General features: G+C 39.4%; 1 protein-coding gene across 2 annotated transcripts in view; it reads right to left on the bottom strand.

Moving 5' to 3' along the window:
• Positions 1–18,188, bottom strand: part of galnt2 (UDP-N-acetyl-alpha-D-galactosamine:polypeptide N-acetylgalactosaminyltransferase 2) — a 116,599-nt gene that overhangs the window by 16,469 nt on the left and 81,942 nt on the right. For both annotated transcript variants that reach the window (XM_041785910.1, XM_041785918.1), the window contains exons 3-11: positions 16,778–16,931; positions 11,127–11,225; positions 10,963–11,030; positions 10,813–10,878; positions 10,590–10,711; positions 8,149–8,236; positions 5,299–5,386; positions 5,091–5,194; positions 2,134–2,260 (exon numbers count right to left, since the gene is read on the bottom strand). In XM_041785910.1, the coding sequence (XP_041641844.1) occupies positions 2,134–2,260; positions 5,091–5,194; positions 5,299–5,386; positions 8,149–8,236; positions 10,590–10,711; positions 10,813–10,878; positions 10,963–11,030; positions 11,127–11,225; positions 16,778–16,931 (916 nt within the window). The remainder of the gene's footprint in view (positions 1–2,133; positions 2,261–5,090; positions 5,195–5,298; positions 5,387–8,148; positions 8,237–10,589; positions 10,712–10,812; positions 10,879–10,962; positions 11,031–11,126; positions 11,226–16,777; positions 16,932–18,188) is intronic.

The raw sequence follows: 18,188 nt of genomic DNA, 5'->3' as shown, positions 1-18,188 counted from the left end.
TGATTAATCTAGAAAGCTTAACGCGTAAAAAAAAATAATAACACAATTTAATCATACGACTAAGTTTGACTACAAATTCCTCCCGTAGTCCTCCTGCATGGATGTTTATGTGCCTGGGGTGAAAAGGTTAAAGGCAGGTCAAACGCAGCCAGCAGCGATGAGTGAGGAGACCCAGGTCTGCTTCATGGCAAATTTCAATTTAAAAGTTGCCTTACGGAAGTCTGGATGAAACAAAAGTTGCGTGTACATACTGCGGTGGTGTCTTTACACTGAGGCACAACGAGTCTGAGGTACCACCTCCGGGCAAAACGCATCTTTGCTAATGTTAGCAACAATGCTAACAACAACACGGGATCAAGCCATGATAGCAAACGTTGCTAATGCTAGCAAAGACACTAACAACAACACAGGATCAAACCATAACGTCAAGCTACACCAGCACAGTCCAGCAGACCCAGATTTGTCCCCTAAAACAACAACATCTAAGCTGATTAATGTGATCACTAATGGAACACCAGAGACTGCAGACCATCGACAGTGTTGATGACAAGGGGCTTCAAGACATCATCTAATTTATCTCAATCAAAAACACAAGGAAATGGTAGTATTCAAAATGTTAATTTAAAGATAATTATAATAATTATAATAATAAAAATACATTTTATTAGTAAAATTGCAGTCAAAGCACTGTTATAAAGTTAAAATAATGAATATAAACACTTGATAATAAGAATGTTAAAAATCTAAAAACAACTTAAACTGAAGAAATGCTGTGATTAACTTGATTAATTTTTTCAATCAAGTGACAGCACTCATTTTTATACGCAGCTGGCAGACTGGGTTCTCCCTTTAAAGAGGAATCACAAATACCTCTCAACAACTCAGATTGACTGTCTCAGACAATGACACATAAAAATGAAAAACTCATTCCAAAGATACTCCAAAGGATGCTTTAGTTTAGCTTTCATCTCTCGTTTCCCTAGCTCTTTGTCCAGAGAAACCACAGCCACTTTGAATCCCCTGTGATGTGTTTGTTGAAGTTGTTAATCAGGGCTGTGAGGGTTTGCCGGGCTCTTTTCCAGGGTTGGATACTTGTGGTTGGAGACTGATTCAAAGCAGAGATCTATATCTTTCCATGCCTCGTGTTTCCTATTGTTGATGTTCCTACAGTGTTTATGTGGGTACGGGCATCAGCTAACAGATCCTCTTTACATTAGAAGGCTTTGTTTCCAAATCTGAAGCCAACTTTATCCCTGTGATTACTACTCTATTGTCTTTTAATTGTCACTACTGATTTTTATTACTGTATGCAACCATGGTTTAATTCTCTAAGCTAGATAAAGTGATAAAGTGATCAACAAAGAAAAAATATTAACCAGTTATATGATTAAAATAAGACCCAAAAGAGCAGGAATCATTGCAAAAGCAATGCAGTATAAAAATGTATTAGTATTAGTGCGGTCAACTGATTACAAAAATTAATCAAGTTAATCACATCACTATGCTGTAATTAATCACAATTAATTACAGCGTTTCTTTAGTTTTAGTAATTTTTCAATTTTTAAATGTTGTTATTATCAAGTGTTGATTGTTGATTATATTACAGCTTTAAGTGTAGAGAAATGACCCATATAGAAGCTATTCTATTTTTCCAACATTTAAATAAGATTTTAGCCATTTTATCTTACAAGGATTATTTCTACACTTGGAGAGATTCTCTATTTTGCACTGACATAAGGACCCATGGATCAATTTGTCAGCCCCTTGCTTGTTAAAAGACAACTCTATTACCTAGAACAGGGGCAGGCAACCGGCAGGGGCCACATGCAAACTAACAGGGGCCATGTCAACTATTTTAGTACATACAGAACAGGTCTGATCCCAACCTCTTGCACTCACATCTCAGTGTGTCCTTGGGCAAGACATTTTACCCAATTTTGCTCCCACTGCTTTCACACATGAGGGTAATCATGACTTAAGGGCAAATTCAGGATAGACAACACAGAGGTAGGAATATAATGGGAATGGGAAATTAATTTCTTAGAAAGAAAAGAAATGTGATGGATGTCACCTTAAAAATAAATGAATATTTGCAACCACTGTCTATAATTTTGTGTTGTACGTGTGTGCTACCTTGCAAACACTGTCCCGCTGCCCCCGGGGAAGGTATAGGGATGCTGTTTTCTGAAGACGTGGCCAACTCTGCTGCAGGGGATGATCTCTAGACTACCACCACATTGCCACACACGAAATGAGATCTCTGGAAAACAAAACACAGCACAGGTCAGATCCAAATAACTTTCTGTGTAGACATAATACCTTTATTTTCTGTAAGCAGAATGTAGGAGTATCTCCTGAATAAACATCCTTCTCTAGCACTGAAAAAATGTTTTGTAAATGAGACGTTGTAAATCTGAGTCTGAACTGTTGATCCATGTTTGAATCACTGTGTTGTCTCCAGAGGAGCATGAATCATTCTGTTTATTCTCAAAAGGTTTCCCAAATGAATTCAGACAAAGAAACAGAGAGACACAGCTGTTATTATATCATTGTACGGTTTGCAAATGATCTCTATTGTGTACACTACGGTTATCTTCACTCAGTCCTTCCTGTGATCATTATCACATTATCACTGTAATTTTCTAAGATCAGCCATCATCTCAAAGACTCTTTCATTCAGATATGACCACCAGAGGATTTTCTGCTCCTGGCAGGGAGACTCTGAATGAGCTCATGAGCTGATGACAGCGTGAGACACTTCACCAGGGCTTCTCTGGTGATCCTGAGAAAGATTAAGGTTTTGTAAGTGAGGAAGAAATCTTCAGTCCATCAATATAAATGCAAAATTTATGATGAAAACAAAACAAGGTTTGATGGAATAAATAAATGTCTGAGATTTTAGTCAGCGCAAGGGGATTGTGGTCTCTTGTTCCAAAAGTGAAATTTGTGCAGCAATGCTTAAAACCTTCATAATGTGTGATGACCAGCAGGGGGCAACTCCTCCAAAAAAGACAATCATTTGTATCAAAGATGATCAGAGAATGACCCTTCCTGTTTACATCACCTCAGTAAACCTTTTACTCGTGGGTTTATAGTTTCAGTCACTAGTTTGAAGTGTACTTCTATGGTGCTTGCTGTTTTTTTATAACTATTATCCCAAAAAAACAGTGATGAAGGGTATGATTTGGCTTCCTGTGATTGATGAGCTGCTACAGCAGCCCCTTACCCACCATGATTGAGACGTCAGATTAGGTATCAACCCTGTCATTCAGATCTAATCACTGCCAGTCCAAAAAATCAAGCTTGTGACAACTGATAGTCTAAACTTAAGGCTCTTTAAGCTGCAGTTCAGAAACAAACAAGTGGCATCACTGTGGCTGTAGCTTTCACAGCTACAAATGTGTATTTAATATATCAAAAGAAGTTATAAGTCAGTTTTTCATCGCTAATTGTCTTTCTGACTGATGATGATAATATCTACCCCACCCAAATCTGAATGTGGTAAAATATGCAGCAGCAGCAGCAGGGAAAAGTAGAGAGGCAGTCTGGAAAGAGGCAAAGAGGTAGCACTGAGGCAAGCCTTAAGCCGGGTGTGAATTTAATCCAATTCAGGCATGAATTTTGAGTCTCACAACTCGCTTGTAAGTCACACATATTTTCAGTCTGATTGTGCCTCATTTGTTGTGCACTGACAGGTGTATATGACATCCGACCATCACCCGACTACGGCCCAACCAGCCGCTCCTGACTGGTCGGATAGATTTCTCACATGTATTTTGGTCATATGACTGCATACACTCCCACAGTAAGTGCAGAATCCTCAACTTTGGGGCATTTTTCCTTTGTAAAATGCAAGACAATGTCTTACATCACCATGAAAACAGCAGGAATACTTTCTAATGCCCCCCATAATAAAGGAAATACACAAGCAGGAACTATTTCTACCTCTAGCTGACACAGATGGTGATGGTGTTTATGTGTGTGTGAGATGGAGAAAGAGATTGTGAGAAAGAGGTTATGACTAGATATGACTTCAACCTCAGTATCTGAGACTGTTACAGTCTTTCCTGACTTCACTTGTACAGCGTGAGAACTCATGGCCATCGGACCATACAGTGCAAGCACATAAATCGATGTTTGTGATGCTTGCAAATTTGTGCTATATCAGCCTTACTTTATTTAAAATATATCTGTCATAACAGATATAACCCCACAGAGTATACGCCCAGAAAGACATGGGCTATTTAAACCAGAGCTATTTTTAACCCAGCCTGTAAAAATGTCTATTTCTGCAGAAAAAAATGGGCAATTAAAATATGTTATACTTTAATTTCTGGGTGTTTTACAGCCAGCCTCAAGTGGACCACAAGGAAACTCCAGATTGTTGTACTCTGCATTGGCTTTAATTTAACAACAGAAGTTGTTGCTTGTTTCAAAATTACAAACAGAAATGCTCTGTGCAGAAAAAATGTGGAAAAAAACACTTTGAAATAGCAAGTAAACTTTACAATCTCATTTTTATAATCAGAGTTAACCAATAATGCACTGAAGTTAGAGGTGCCAAAAGGTAGATTTTAGTACCACAGGATGAAAGCAGCTGCCCCCCACCCCCACCAAAAAAACCCACAAAAAACCCCAACAACACACACAAAGAAAATTCCATTCTTCTTGCAAAGCTAAGCTAAGCTAACTGTTAATCTTGCAAAGCAGATGTTTTTCGCCCATTTCCATGTTTCTTAGCTAATTTGACACACGATGGACGCATGAAAGAAATCCATCTGGTGTGTCAGGTAAGCTAACTGTGGCTTCACATCAGCAAATAGATATGTTGGACAGAACTTGCTTAAAGACAATGATATTATCTGATAAGCCTCATAATACAGATGTCCCCAGTTAAAATCTGGTAGAGACAGCTATAATGTGTGAAGGCTGAAATAATTAGTTCATTTTAAAGTATAGAGTAAAGATTATCTGTTCCTTCAGCATCCATTACAGCATAAAACTTTAATATTCTCAACACCATCATCTTTCTACTGTGGTTCTACCGACTCTCAGCTCTACTGTGACTGCTGAATCTGCATAACACTCACCCAGGTTCTCTCCTCCCCACACATCCATCATCATGTCATATTTCCCCAGCTGCTCAAAGTACTCCTTATCCATGACGAACAGACCTCCAGCGATCATAGGAGTCCTGCAGGGGGCACAGAGACCAAAGGTTAGATTAGTGGATGGAGGCAAACAAGTGTGTCATATGTGTGATCACTTAAATCAATGCATGGGTTTAATCTGTCTCACTTTATGGGGGCGATGGGATTGCCTTGTCTGGCTCGTCTTTGGTCCAAGGTCATGTAGTCCCATTTAAACACCAAATTCCAGTCAAAACCTGCCGAAATAAACACACAGAGGATGAAATAACAACACCATCAGGACCATAATTTGGGATTAAGTGGCAGACTGGTTACGCAATTAGATTTGAAAGGTTCACATTAGGTGTCTGGACGCATCAGCAGCTGTCTGATTTCACGTGTTTGTCTATTCAGAGGGAAGTCAGCCCCAAAATCTGACATTACACATGTGGATGTGCCAATTTACTTAACACACTAACCACATGAATTGCATAGGATGTGACAGAACAGAATTAATGTCTTGGAGAAAGCCAAAAACACTTGGTATGTATAATGAAATGAAGACCTCATTCACATCAATGTTATCTGTCTTCTGTAAAACTATTTACAGCATCCATCAAGCTACATACTTACAACACAACCACTCATTAAAAGTGAAGAGAAACATTTAGAGCGCCGTATGTTGACTGACTGCAGTATAGTTCATTAACCCATCTCCTCTATATGAACAGATGGGACAAGTTTCAAACTACAAATTTAAAATACTTCTAAAATATTTTTGTCCAACATGGTTTTAGTCTTTAAAGTTAGTCCTATCATGCTGATTTATGTCCTAGTGTTTATTTTTTCACTGAAGCTATTTGTTGCTAAAATAAGTGGATGTAATGCCAGCACTGTTGACAAATGCACCTGTAGTGTGACTGAGCATGATGAGCATGTTAGAAGAACAGCAAAAGAAAACACAAGTATCAGTACAAGAGTCATTTAAGTTTCCATAACTGTGACTGTTTGCTTCAAACTGAACACTCATGACTCTTTTCTGCTTTCGACCCGACTGACCCAGGTGATATTTAATAAAATAATAAAATTGACTCTGGGCTCTGCTACTCCCCATTATGTTGTTTTGTAGAGTATTTTTTTATCCTGATATTTAACAGGATATTTTAATTTGGTTTCGGCAGAACATCCTACTTCACTCATTCTTCTCTGTGCTAAATTTATGCGCAGTGGTCCAACATCCGGCAAAATTGAAGTGCTGCATATCTGGGGTTTCAGGACTACTGCAGCTGTGACAGAGCAGAGACATACTGCAGCAGAGCTGGCAGAAACACTCATCAACTAAAACCAAAAGCTATTGGCTCCATTGTCATGAGAAGGCAGAGAAGGGCCTAACACATATTTCAAGGTATTTAGGGGTCAGGATTCCTGTACATTGTTTTCTTGATGATAATTGAATAAACTTAATTGAATGAAAGAAAATGTTAGGTGCACAGAGCTATTACTAACCTTATGGATTTACAGAGGAAAGCAGAAATCAACTCAAGGGAACCAGGCAACAATAAATGCTGATAGGAAGCGCTCTGAAACTGAATTGTGGGTGCTGCAAGCTCAAAGAGCGCCACCTTTAAACGCAGGCCTTAAACTGTGTTTGGCTAGAAGAAGGAGAGGGATATGAATTCTTTGGCTCCTTCAGCTACATCCCTTCTGAGCAAGTACTGAATTCAAATAAATAATAAAAAAAATAAAAAAACAACACAGGATAAAATAAAATAAATAAAGAATATTAAAAACACTGAGCACAGCATAGTTTTAACAGCGTGAGATTAAAACTGTCAGGTTATACAAACAAAATGAAAGTAAACAGGAAACTATAAATTGGTGACAGGGTCTAAACAGATAATAAAACAATAAAACTAATAGGCATAATACACAGAAGTGGGATTAAACTATTTATAACGGATTTACTATAGAAAAGCCTTTGTGTAAAAGTAGGTTTAAAGGAGCGATTTAAAAGAGGGCAAGGAATTAGCCAACCTCAGTTCCTCAGGTAGGGAGTTCCATAGTAGTGGAGCTCTAACAAGGCAAGCTGGCGGAATGCAAAGGAGGCTGCTACCTGAGGACCGAAGACAGCGGCTAGGCTCGCAGGGTGTTGGTGAATCTGTGATGTACTGTATGTTGGGGTGAGTAATAAGTAAGTAAAGTAATAAGTAAAAGTTTAAAATCAATCCTATACTTGACCGATAGCCAGTGGAGAGAGGCGAGAATGGGGGTGATATGGTCTTGTCTCTAGGAGTTTGTTTAAAGTCTGGCTGCTAAATTTTGGATGAGTTGGAGACAGGAAATACGTTTTTGGGAGATACCAGAATAAAGTAAATTGCAATTGTCAAGTAGTGAAGAAATGAAAGCATGGATAACATTTTCAAGGTCTGGATAGGACTGAAATTTTTTTATTTTTGCAATGTCTCTTATCTGGAGAATGCAGGATTGAGTGACCTTGGTTATTTGGGTGTCAAAATTAAGGTCTGAGTCGAAAAATACACCTAAATTGCAGACGGAGTGTTTCAGATTTGCTGTAAGGTTGTTGAGATTGTTTTTCAGGGTGGTGGTGAGAGAGGGGGGCCAAATAACAGGACTTCTGATTTAATTCATTGAGCTGAAGGGAGTTTTGTGACATCCAACATTTAATGTCTGAGAGACAGGCCATAACGTGACAATTCATCAGTGTGGCTACTGGTCAGAGGGACATATGACATCAACAATGTGATATGTCAAAGCCCATCACGAGGGCATTTTGGCCTCAGTTTACATGCAGTGGAGGTGGTGACATGTCATCCATATTCATATGCAGTCAGTGCTCCAGTACGGCTAAACATGCTGGATATTTGTTTGCAAAATGAGTGTTTTTTGTGTACATGAAACAAGACCAGCTGCTTGAAGGGAACAGTGTGTGAACAAGAGCATGAGGTTGCAAAAAAACAGCTTTGAATGCTGCATCAGCCTCTCTCCTAGTGAAGCATACCTCCTTTCAGATCTGCCGAGGCTCCAACGTACTGGAAGTTGTCCATGTTGATGACATCAATGATAGGGGAAACTACTCGAGTTTTGTCCTGAGAAGGGAAGAGGGATCAGAGTTAGTAATCAGGAACCAGGAAATCTCTACTAAACACCAGTTCAGTTCCTTTTAAAAGCAAAGGTAAATATTCCCAGTAACAACGGTGATTCATATGCTCAGTTTACTTTCACAGTGTTTATTAAGCAGAACTGAAAGTAAAGCAGCTCTGTCAGATCTAACTCAGAGCTGAAACCCTCAGAGCCACATTGTACAGTAGTTTAGAGAGAGGATTACTCAAGTGGCCACAATGACAGTAACACAAACAAGCCCCCCGGTACTGACGCAGTTTATTTGTTTTGTGCTGAGATGACTTGATATGAAACATGAGCTCTCACCCACACACACAGCATTTCTCCTTCTCTCTTTTATGCATCGACTGATTTATTATTTAGAAATGTTCTGAAGCAAAGTAAGAAATGCAGAGTCAATTACTGTGACAGCAAAATGTTTCAGATTTGGCTCCAGGCGTTTATTAACTTGGGAGCGACAAAACACAGCATTTGGGAGGATCAAATGCAGAATCAGAACTTATCGGATAAATGTTTAAAGAATGACCTCCATTTTACAAACCGTGCCCCACTTCAGACTGACATCAAGTTTAATCAAGACATTTCCTCTCCAGTCAGCACAGAAAGACTTCACTGAAAATATCAGCTCTATCTTAATCTGTGATAGAGTTCAGTTAATGTTTGAGGACTTTTCTTTCACGACTTGTTGAGGAAAGAGAAGTGGGCGGACATAACTTTGAATGCTCAGTCTCTTTAAAGCAAATAACCTGGACTCTTTGATGGAAATGTATTAATACATACAAGTGGGAAGAGTGGATACTTAAAGATGACTGCACAAATAAATCAAGTCAAGTACTCCTTTTTGGCAAAATATGATCCAGTCGAATACTTTCTTTTTAAACTAAAACATCATAAAAAACACTGAGTACATGTTGAACATATATGGTCTTAAAGCATTCCTGTATGACTGGCGCTGCATTATCTTTTTCAATGTTTATAAAAGACAATGTGGATTGTGGCTGATATCTGACCTCTGTGTGAAAGATAAAAGAAGAAAAAATCGTTTTAGCAAATTGTGCTTACATGGTTCATTTGAACTGAATCTGATCTGATTCACTTTTATTATGTCCTGTATGGTTGTTGATGTCTTTGTTATTTATGTTTTTATGCTCTAGGTGCTAGAAAAAAAATCCCCTTGGTGCAGTGAAAGATTTCTTTCATTCATTGATTTGAATCTGAATAGCATACCTAATTTCTGTGAGACAGTGTAGAGCATTTTGATACTGTTTGTCCCTTAAATAATGTTCCTGTTGTGTTTCTAGTACTCCAGAGCCTTCTTGTTGATGCGTTTAAATCTTTTAAAAACACAGTAACAATAAAGCCGTACAATCATACTGCAGTGTTTACCACAACTTTCAGAAGCCCTTAGAGTTTAATGTCGCAGAAAAAAGTCAGACTGTTCAGTTTGTATTTTATTTACAGTTATATAGTCTGTATGGCTAAAACTTTTTACTAGCTGGGGTCCACTTTAATGTCCTGGGAATGCAGATGGATAAAAGAAAAGAAGGATATGGAAAAAAAATATTTCCTTATAGAGAGAGGAAATGTAGGGACAAGAGAGTGGATGACAAGTGGCAAATGTACAAAATCAGACTGAAACCTGGCCTCAGGAACTGTAGCTGGTGCACATGGGACCAGGACTAAACAATCTTATTGGGTCTTTATGTCATTCACATTTCAATATCCCACTGCTGTCTCACAGATGGAGGAGAGGGGACAGAGCAGGTGGATGGAGCGACTTCTTTCTTCATCAACTTTAAGTGAATTCACAGCTGTGTTCCTCAAAAGTCATCAACCATTCAAAAATAAATTTAGCTGACATGATCTGATCTATTTGTAAATCTGATAGGTAAATGAATGACTGGAAGAGCTTCTGACTATCAAGACTATCAAGCAGCAGTGCACACACTGAAGCTGTAAAATAAACAATCAGCACGTCTGTGCCGTAATTGGTCAGTTTATTATTTCTATAATAAACAGGCATCGCCACGTGGTGCAGGAGCTTTGTCACCACATACATGCAGCAGGGAGAGACTCACACAGAATCTGCTGCACAGTGCTCACTTCTCTAACTTATGACGGTTATTTACGGCACAATTAAATGTCACAGAAATGAGAAAACAGACAATATCACCAGCTGAGCTACCTAACATCATAGCACGAAAAAACTTATTTTAATGTCCCTGTTGTTCTGATTGAACTGGTTTATTTTTTATTTGTACTCTCGTTCATCACAATGTGCATATTTTAATTCTGTGATTCATGTGTCTCTGTGTCTACCTCTGCCACTCTCTCCAGTAGAGGCTCCAGCCAGTGGTCATTACATTCACAGTGAGAATCCAGAAAGGTAAGAACCGGTGCTGTAGCGGCATCTGCACCTCGAACCCTTGAGCGCATCAGTCCTATATGAAACAACAAAACAAATACTTTTGCTGAAAACAGCAGGACTATTTTTAAGGATGTAAATGTATGTAAATTGTTCTCCTTGACCTCGTCTAGCTACCTTCTCTGCGGTCGTTTCTCAACACGCGTACTTTTTCAATCTTTCCCAGCAGCGCTCCATCCTCAGCTGAAACACAGACAATGACAAAGTTAGACACATCAAACACCATTTAATAGTTTTTACACACTGATGGTTTTATTCTTTACTCACGGTTATCGCTGTAGTCATCCACTAGAATGATCTCTTTGACCAGGTGAGAAGGACTTTTCTTCAGGACACTTAAAAGAGAGAAGTTGACGTAAGCTTTAAACACACAGTCAACAAATCAAACCAGAAAGTTTGCAGATGGACAGCTCACAGATTTTTTTACCTACCTGACCACAGTCCTCAGCAGAGCCGAGCGAGCCTCATTGTGAAAGGTGATAACGACGCTGGAGGCCGGTAGCTCAGTCTTCCACTGTTTATGTCTACAACTACACACAAACACAAAATAGCATTAATAAGGAGAAAAAATAACAGGAGCAGAAAATGAAAATGTGTAAGAAAAACTCTTCCACACATAAACTCACAGCTGTATGTGTGTGCAAAGCTGTGAGCTGGACCTGCTCCTTCAACACAACAAAATAAATCACAATTCAGTACACACACGCTCCAGTAATGCTCTGCTGAAGCTGGGATTGACAGAGGGGTTTTGCAGACCACAGGGCAAAAAAACCCAGGAGGCTATGTTCATGTGTGAGTGTGTCCAACAGAGAAAAAATCCTGAGCACACATGACATGAGATGAGGAGCAGAGCTGAGGATGAGGAGGAGAAGAAGGACACTGACCACTGTGAGACTGCATTTTTTCCTGTCACGTCATTTAAAGTATTGTTATTCCTGATGCACATTATGTGACTAGATGTGTGTTTGGATCTACATGCATACGCAGGTGTGTTTCATGGTATGCTACAAAACTTTCCCTTTATTTTAAAGCTTCTGTTACCAACAGAGATGTTTTTCTCCAAAAAGAATAAACGCCCCGTGGTCTGTTTCAACTGCTCTGTGAAAGTTCTGTCTGACAGAGGTTCCCAAACGTTTTCAGCTCAAGAACAAAATGTTTAAGTGCATTCATACCAGGTTTGCTGAGTGTTGGCGGCATCTCCTTTTACTGTATAGCCAGACTGAGCCAGGAAAAATTCAGAATAAAAGCATTCTGTACAAAAGAGGAGATTTTCTCCAAGAAAATGCTAAACTGGACTTTTACTTTGAAAATCAGGAATTCAGTGGTAGGGCATAAGTTGAATTTGTGGGCTTAGTTCAGGCAATTTTTTTGACTTAATGATTTATCAACCAACACCCTTATAACGATAAAAAACACATTAAGCCCTTTGTAATAGATTAGTAGCTGGGTTTACATTACCAGATTTTTAATGCGCTTTTTAGATTTTGCACATTTCTGAAGGTAATGGAAATGAAACTAGTGGTTCTCAACTTTTTTTCCTATGAGCCCCCTTACTTGTGTTGTAGAGGAACTAGGTGACTCAAGAAACCTTTGCACGGACTATTCATAATTGTTTCATCATGATTTTAGTGAGTATGAGTGAATCAGATTTTGGCAACCTCAAAGCAGACAGAGCCTCTATCATTATGATTCATGAAAAAAATAGGAAATATTTCTATTCTCTAGATTCTCCATGTGTTTATTTAACCTTTATTTAGCCAGGTTTATCCCACTGAGATCAGAGATACCTATTTCAAGGGAGACCTGGCCAAGGACAGCAGCAATACACAGTTTCAACTACCAATACACTCGAAATTCATACAGTACACAATAAATGTTAACAACAATAATAAATCAAAACACAATAGCATTCTGAGAGTTTGGATTCAAGAGCTTTCATTAAAGATTTAAAAACCCTCAGTCACCAATTTCTGCTGTTTAAATTCTGATGCAGATTGTTCCAAACAAAAGGGGCAGAAAGCCTTAAAGCCTTCTTCTCCATATCAGTTTGGACTCCGGGAACATCAAACTGCACAAAGTCAATCAACACAGGTTGTGCAATCCACCCTCCTTGATTAAAAGAGAGGAAAGGTAGTTTGGAAGTTTGCCTAGAATGGTTTTTAGAAGAAAATGTCCCAATGTCTAAGACAACGTGTATTCAAAGAAGTCCAGCTGACATTTTAGAATACAAAGTATAACAGTGAGTAAGAAAGCCACAGTTAGTGATGAATGTCAGAGCTCCATGATACACACTGTCCATGAAGACTGAGTAGAGGCGTTCATGTACAAAACATCACCATAATCAAGAACAGGTATAAAAGTAAAATCAACCAGTCTTTTTTTGAAATAGAAGGAGAAACAGGACTTGTTCTGAAGTAAAAACCCTCAGTTTTTTTGCAACATAATGAATATGTTATTTGAAAGATGAGTTTTCATCAAATAAAAAAACAAATATTCAAAGAAAATACCAACTCAATTTCTTTAGTGTGATCAGTTTTCTCAGACTGTGTTCCTTTTGCTGCTGTTGAAGAATTAAAGAGCATCAGTTCAATTTTATCTACATTTAGAACACGCTGCAGCTAACAAAGCTGATCTTGGACTAAATCAAAAGCATGCTGAAGGGTTGCTAGAGTGTGTGCACGCATAGGTGCAGTAAATAACCATATCATCGGCATAAAAATAAAAAGAAGGATTTGGTATATTCTCACCATGATAACAGATATAAATAGTAAATAAGAGTGGTCCCAAAACCGAACCCTGAGGTGCCCCTTGTGTTACACCCTGTAATTAAACAGCCTGGGTACTGCCAGTGAGATATATGCATATGAGATATGCACACAGGGCGTGAGTCGCGGTGCTCAGACAGGCAGTCTGAAAGTCGTGACGTCTGAAACGTGCTGTCCCTGTACAGACCAGCTATGAGAATAAGGTTTGTAACAAAGCATTATGATTGGCTGACAACTACAGTCAACACCCTTAATCTATATCAAATAGAAAAAAATCAGAGACAACAGGTGAACTAGTCAACAGTAATAAAGTGGTATTTATGAGTTGTCTGTTATCAGACAGATGAAATCATCCCTACAGTTATCTCTATCAAGAACAATCAAAGCAGAAGTAAAGCATCATCAGACGTTTCTGAGGGATGTAATCTGTCTGAAAATGCAGCGCTGAGGCCGCCTCCTCACTCCTGCATGTTGTTCTGTCTTTTAAATGATACACCATGACAACCAGAGGATTTTACTCCCACTAAGAGCTAGATCTAAGATTTAAGATGGAACTTATGTTGATGTTTGAGCTATCTCAGCTTACCTGACATGTTAGTAGTGTGTAGAAATTATGATCAAAGTAGGCACATTTACTCTTCACATAAATTGTGAACCCAGTGTTGAAGAGCAGCAGGTAGTGTTACATAGGCACAGCATGAATTAAATGTACAGAACATTGAGCTGTCTTCGTGCATGGTTTATGCGATCTTTTTGTGCCAGCATGTCTGTCAGTATGCAGCCACATCAATCCTGAATTGACATTTCTTCTTCTCTTTGTCATTATATGATTTTTCAGTTACATCAAAAGCCCAGATGAGATAGCTCTACATGAAAAAACCCAAACAACCTTTTTTATGCTGGACAGCCTTTACCATCAGCCTTGTTTCCTGCTGTTTAAAATGACACATCTCCAGTAGATCAATAGGAGACACATCTCTGCTCTTTGAGGAAACTAATGGCTCAAACTGCAAAGTTGTGTCAATACCTTAGAGAGGCCACCACATTAAAAATAGTCCATGTGTCTCATAGATAATGTAGGAATTAAACAGTTTGCTGACGTACTGTGATGCACTTTCACAAGATGACAGTGTTTTTCCGTCTTTGTTTCTCAAGTTACTAAACTAAACCTGCAAACCGTGGAGCCTCATGCCACAATGTTTTCAGATACTTATCATAAACCTTTCACACTTTCTTCCAAGCAGTTTGCTCTGAGGAATGCTCCAGGGCAGATTCATCAAATTCTTTCAACAGGAAAAACTAGCTTATTTTAGCCTGATGAGTTCTTGCCGTCAGCTAATGTTGGAAAAGGGCGTAAGTAACATTTCATCATGAGCTTAATCACATTTGCCTTAAAACTTTGTTATACTCTAGTCTAAGGTAAGGTTGATTCACAGGAGAGTTTGTCTTGAAATATATGCCATACTTCTCTGTTAGGCTTCTAAAAATAAAATCTTACTGCTTGCATTACTTAGTAATTTTATTGTGTGCTTTAATTCAAAATGAAAGTGGGTTTGTTCCATTTGAAGGAGGCAGAGTCTGTGAAGCTGATTCTTCAGGTCTAAGTCGCCATGTACTGATTGTTCCTGCATGAGGCCTTTGTGTTCGTCAAGCATTATAAAAGCAAGCTCAGCACCACATTAACAATTTATTAAAGGCACTCCAATGTAGGAACATCAATGTCATTTCATTCACCACTCTATTAACTACAACAGAAAGAAGTTAGTTAATTGAGTTTTATTAAATGATATGTCCAAAAACATTTTAAATCAATACTCCTTACTTTTACTGTACAGTTTCCACACATAAATAAAACTTCTGAATATTTAAGGTGGAGCAGCATGGATGAACACAACTGACCAAGTTCTCCCCCTGACATTTTTTCCTGCCAGCCTCTTAGTAAAGTGGGATGGTTTGATGGTGTTAATATCACATATTCACTACAATCTTTACAAACATTTTTTTTTTGTTTTTTTGGTTTTCAGTCTGATGGAAAACGTCCAAATTACAAGCAGCATTGATATAAAGAAAAACATCTGTCCAATTACAGTGTTGGACTCCATTGCTCTACCTTGGATTCTTGCAGCATCTTTTGTACCTGAGATGTACCTGTAGATTCAGTCTGCTCTTTAGATGTTTTCCTGATTTTTTGGGTCAATAAGGAAAAAGTTTTGAATTGAGGTGTTGAAATGTTACACAAAAAGCAATAACTCATTAACCTGGCACGCCAGATGGATTTGTTTCACACATCCATCTGGAAAACCACTCATAGACACATTTGAGGAAGGGCAGAGCCTTAAAAAAAAAAAAACAACCTCTGAGGGTGATTGGATGAACGTTCTGTCACATCTTTATGGGCCAATTAGATCAACAAAACAAGTGACTTAGCCGCTACTGAGCTGCAGCATCCACCCTAATGTCTTCTACCATAACGGCACTGGCCTCTTTCTGCTGCTTGCTCATGTGGTGACTCTGCCACACCCGAAAGTACTGCCTCTCGACGCTGATTGGTCCCGTCACTTTCTAACCAAACAGCCCGAACGGATCGGATGAGAGCTTTGCAAGATGGATCGCCAGTGAGAAACACGGAAACGGGTGTACCATCTACTTTGCAAGGTTAATAACTCATAGGACGTTCAGCAACCTAAAAATGATCCTCAAGATGATGCGCTCACATTATGTCCCTTCCTTTAGATCTGTCTGCAGAGACAAAAAAAGACTCCAATAAAACTGAATGTGGATACTAAATATGTGGATGTGTTTGAGATTTCCTTTCCTTCTTGCTGATTTATGTTGAGATATTTGCTCAACAGGTGAGATTAAAATCTAAATAATCCACTGAATTCAGAGTGTTTATTTGTAGGCATTCATTCTCAAACATTTGTTCAGTTTCTTACTAGGTTTATTTTTCTACATCCTGCAGAGGAATTCATAAGTATCAAGCTCACTTAATCCTATTATTCTTTTACATGTTATCATGTGCCTGATTTATTTTTTATCTCCTCATTAAACAATCAGGCAGAACAATCAGCAGCCATTAGCAGGAGTTTGTGTTGTGAAAGGAGCAGACCGAGAACAGTGTGCGTTTGCTCTGCCGCCTCTTCCTGCTTTCATCTGATACACCACAATAGAGGGAGTTTCCAAGAGATCTTATCCAGCTTGTAGCAATTAGTCAAACAGACAGACAGTTCAGAAAGTCAGTGCACATTGAACATGAGTAATTACACGTGCAACAATACTGAGTTTGAATAACAAACATTTGTGTATACTATACATACTGGTCGTGTCTTGTGTCAGGCACAGCTCTGTCCATACGCAGTTTGTCGCTCTCCACCTGGTTGAACTTGTTCCTGGCGTATGGATCCTGGCCTGGTCGGACCACTGTGGCTCCCACATACAGATCCTGGTCAAAATCCTGCCAGCGTACTTTACCTAGACAGACACAAATAAATATCATTCACAAAGCCAAGAACAAAAAAGCCTCCAAGTTGGAAGGATTCACAAAATTTATTGGGTTAGATATCGTTTTTGATAGAAAAAAGACTGCCAACCCACTTTTTCAGTGCCACAAAAAAGTTTTAATAAAACACACTGTTTCAAAGATTTGATGAAATGTATTTTAATGTTTTTCAGATACATCTTCAAGATGCAACACTAGGGCACATCATCAGTGATGTTACCTGGGGTCATCAGGTGTTTCGGGTCTTTCAATCATCACACACCCTCACCCAGGCGACCCGACCAAGGCTGATCAGACCCCGGCCTGTGCCCTAGCAGCAACCCACGGGTCTGCCCTCCATGACGCTTGACGCTTTCTTGGCTGCGTCTGTGGTGGTGGAAATGGCTCTCCTCCTCTCTCCCGTAATGCCAAGAGCCGTATATGCACTGCAGCGCCCTGCAAAGCCTCGACATCCAACCTCCATGGCCCAACACTTGACTTTCCAGCCTCTTCTCTGACAGTTGTTTCTCAGTTCCTCATAGTTTGCTCTCTTCTGCTCATGTACCTCCTCCATCCATTCTTCCTACCGCATGGTAAGCTCAAGGATGAGGACATTTTTTGATGAGGCTGACCATAAAACAATGTCTGGCTGTAGTGTGGTCTCGGCAGTGTTGGAGGGGGAATGCAGCTGCTTTCCAAGGTCTGCTTCCAGCCTCCAGTCCTGTGCAGACAAGAGCAGCCCAGACGCCTTTTGGTGTTGTGTTGATGGTTTGTCTCCTTCTATAACAAAGCGGATGGTGCTGCTGGTTGCCTTTGTCTTCCAGCAGGTGTTGACAGTGCTGCAGATGGTTTCAGCAATTGTCCTGAGGACTTAGATCATGCCGCCACCGATAACGGCCGTCGACAAGAGCTTTCGGGCAGCAGCTCAGGATGTATTCCAGCGTACCAGTCTTCTCAAAAAAGGAGCAGGCTGGTCGTTCTCAAAGGCCCCAGCAGTGCAAGTTTGATGGACTTGAAAGGACATCATAAACAGCCCGGATGAGGAACCTGATGCTGTGTGGATCTATCTTCCAGAGATCATTCCACGTGATCTTCTGCTCCATTGCCTGTTCTGATTTTGTCCAGGCACCTTGCTGTCTCATTCCAACTGCTCTGCTCATCCTGTTGCCGTACAGAGCTATGCTGCTGATGTTCCTCGGTAATCCCAGCCATCTTGCAAAAACTGGCTGACTACCCTCTCAAGATCAATG

The sequence above is a fragment of the Cheilinus undulatus genome, linkage group 1 (genome assembly GCF_018320785.1).
Source record: "Cheilinus undulatus linkage group 1, ASM1832078v1, whole genome shotgun sequence".
Classification (NCBI taxonomy): Eukaryota; Metazoa; Chordata; class Actinopteri; order Labriformes; family Labridae; genus Cheilinus; species Cheilinus undulatus.
Note: the sequence above shows the minus strand (reverse complement) of the source record. Positions and strands in the feature narration are given on the sequence as shown.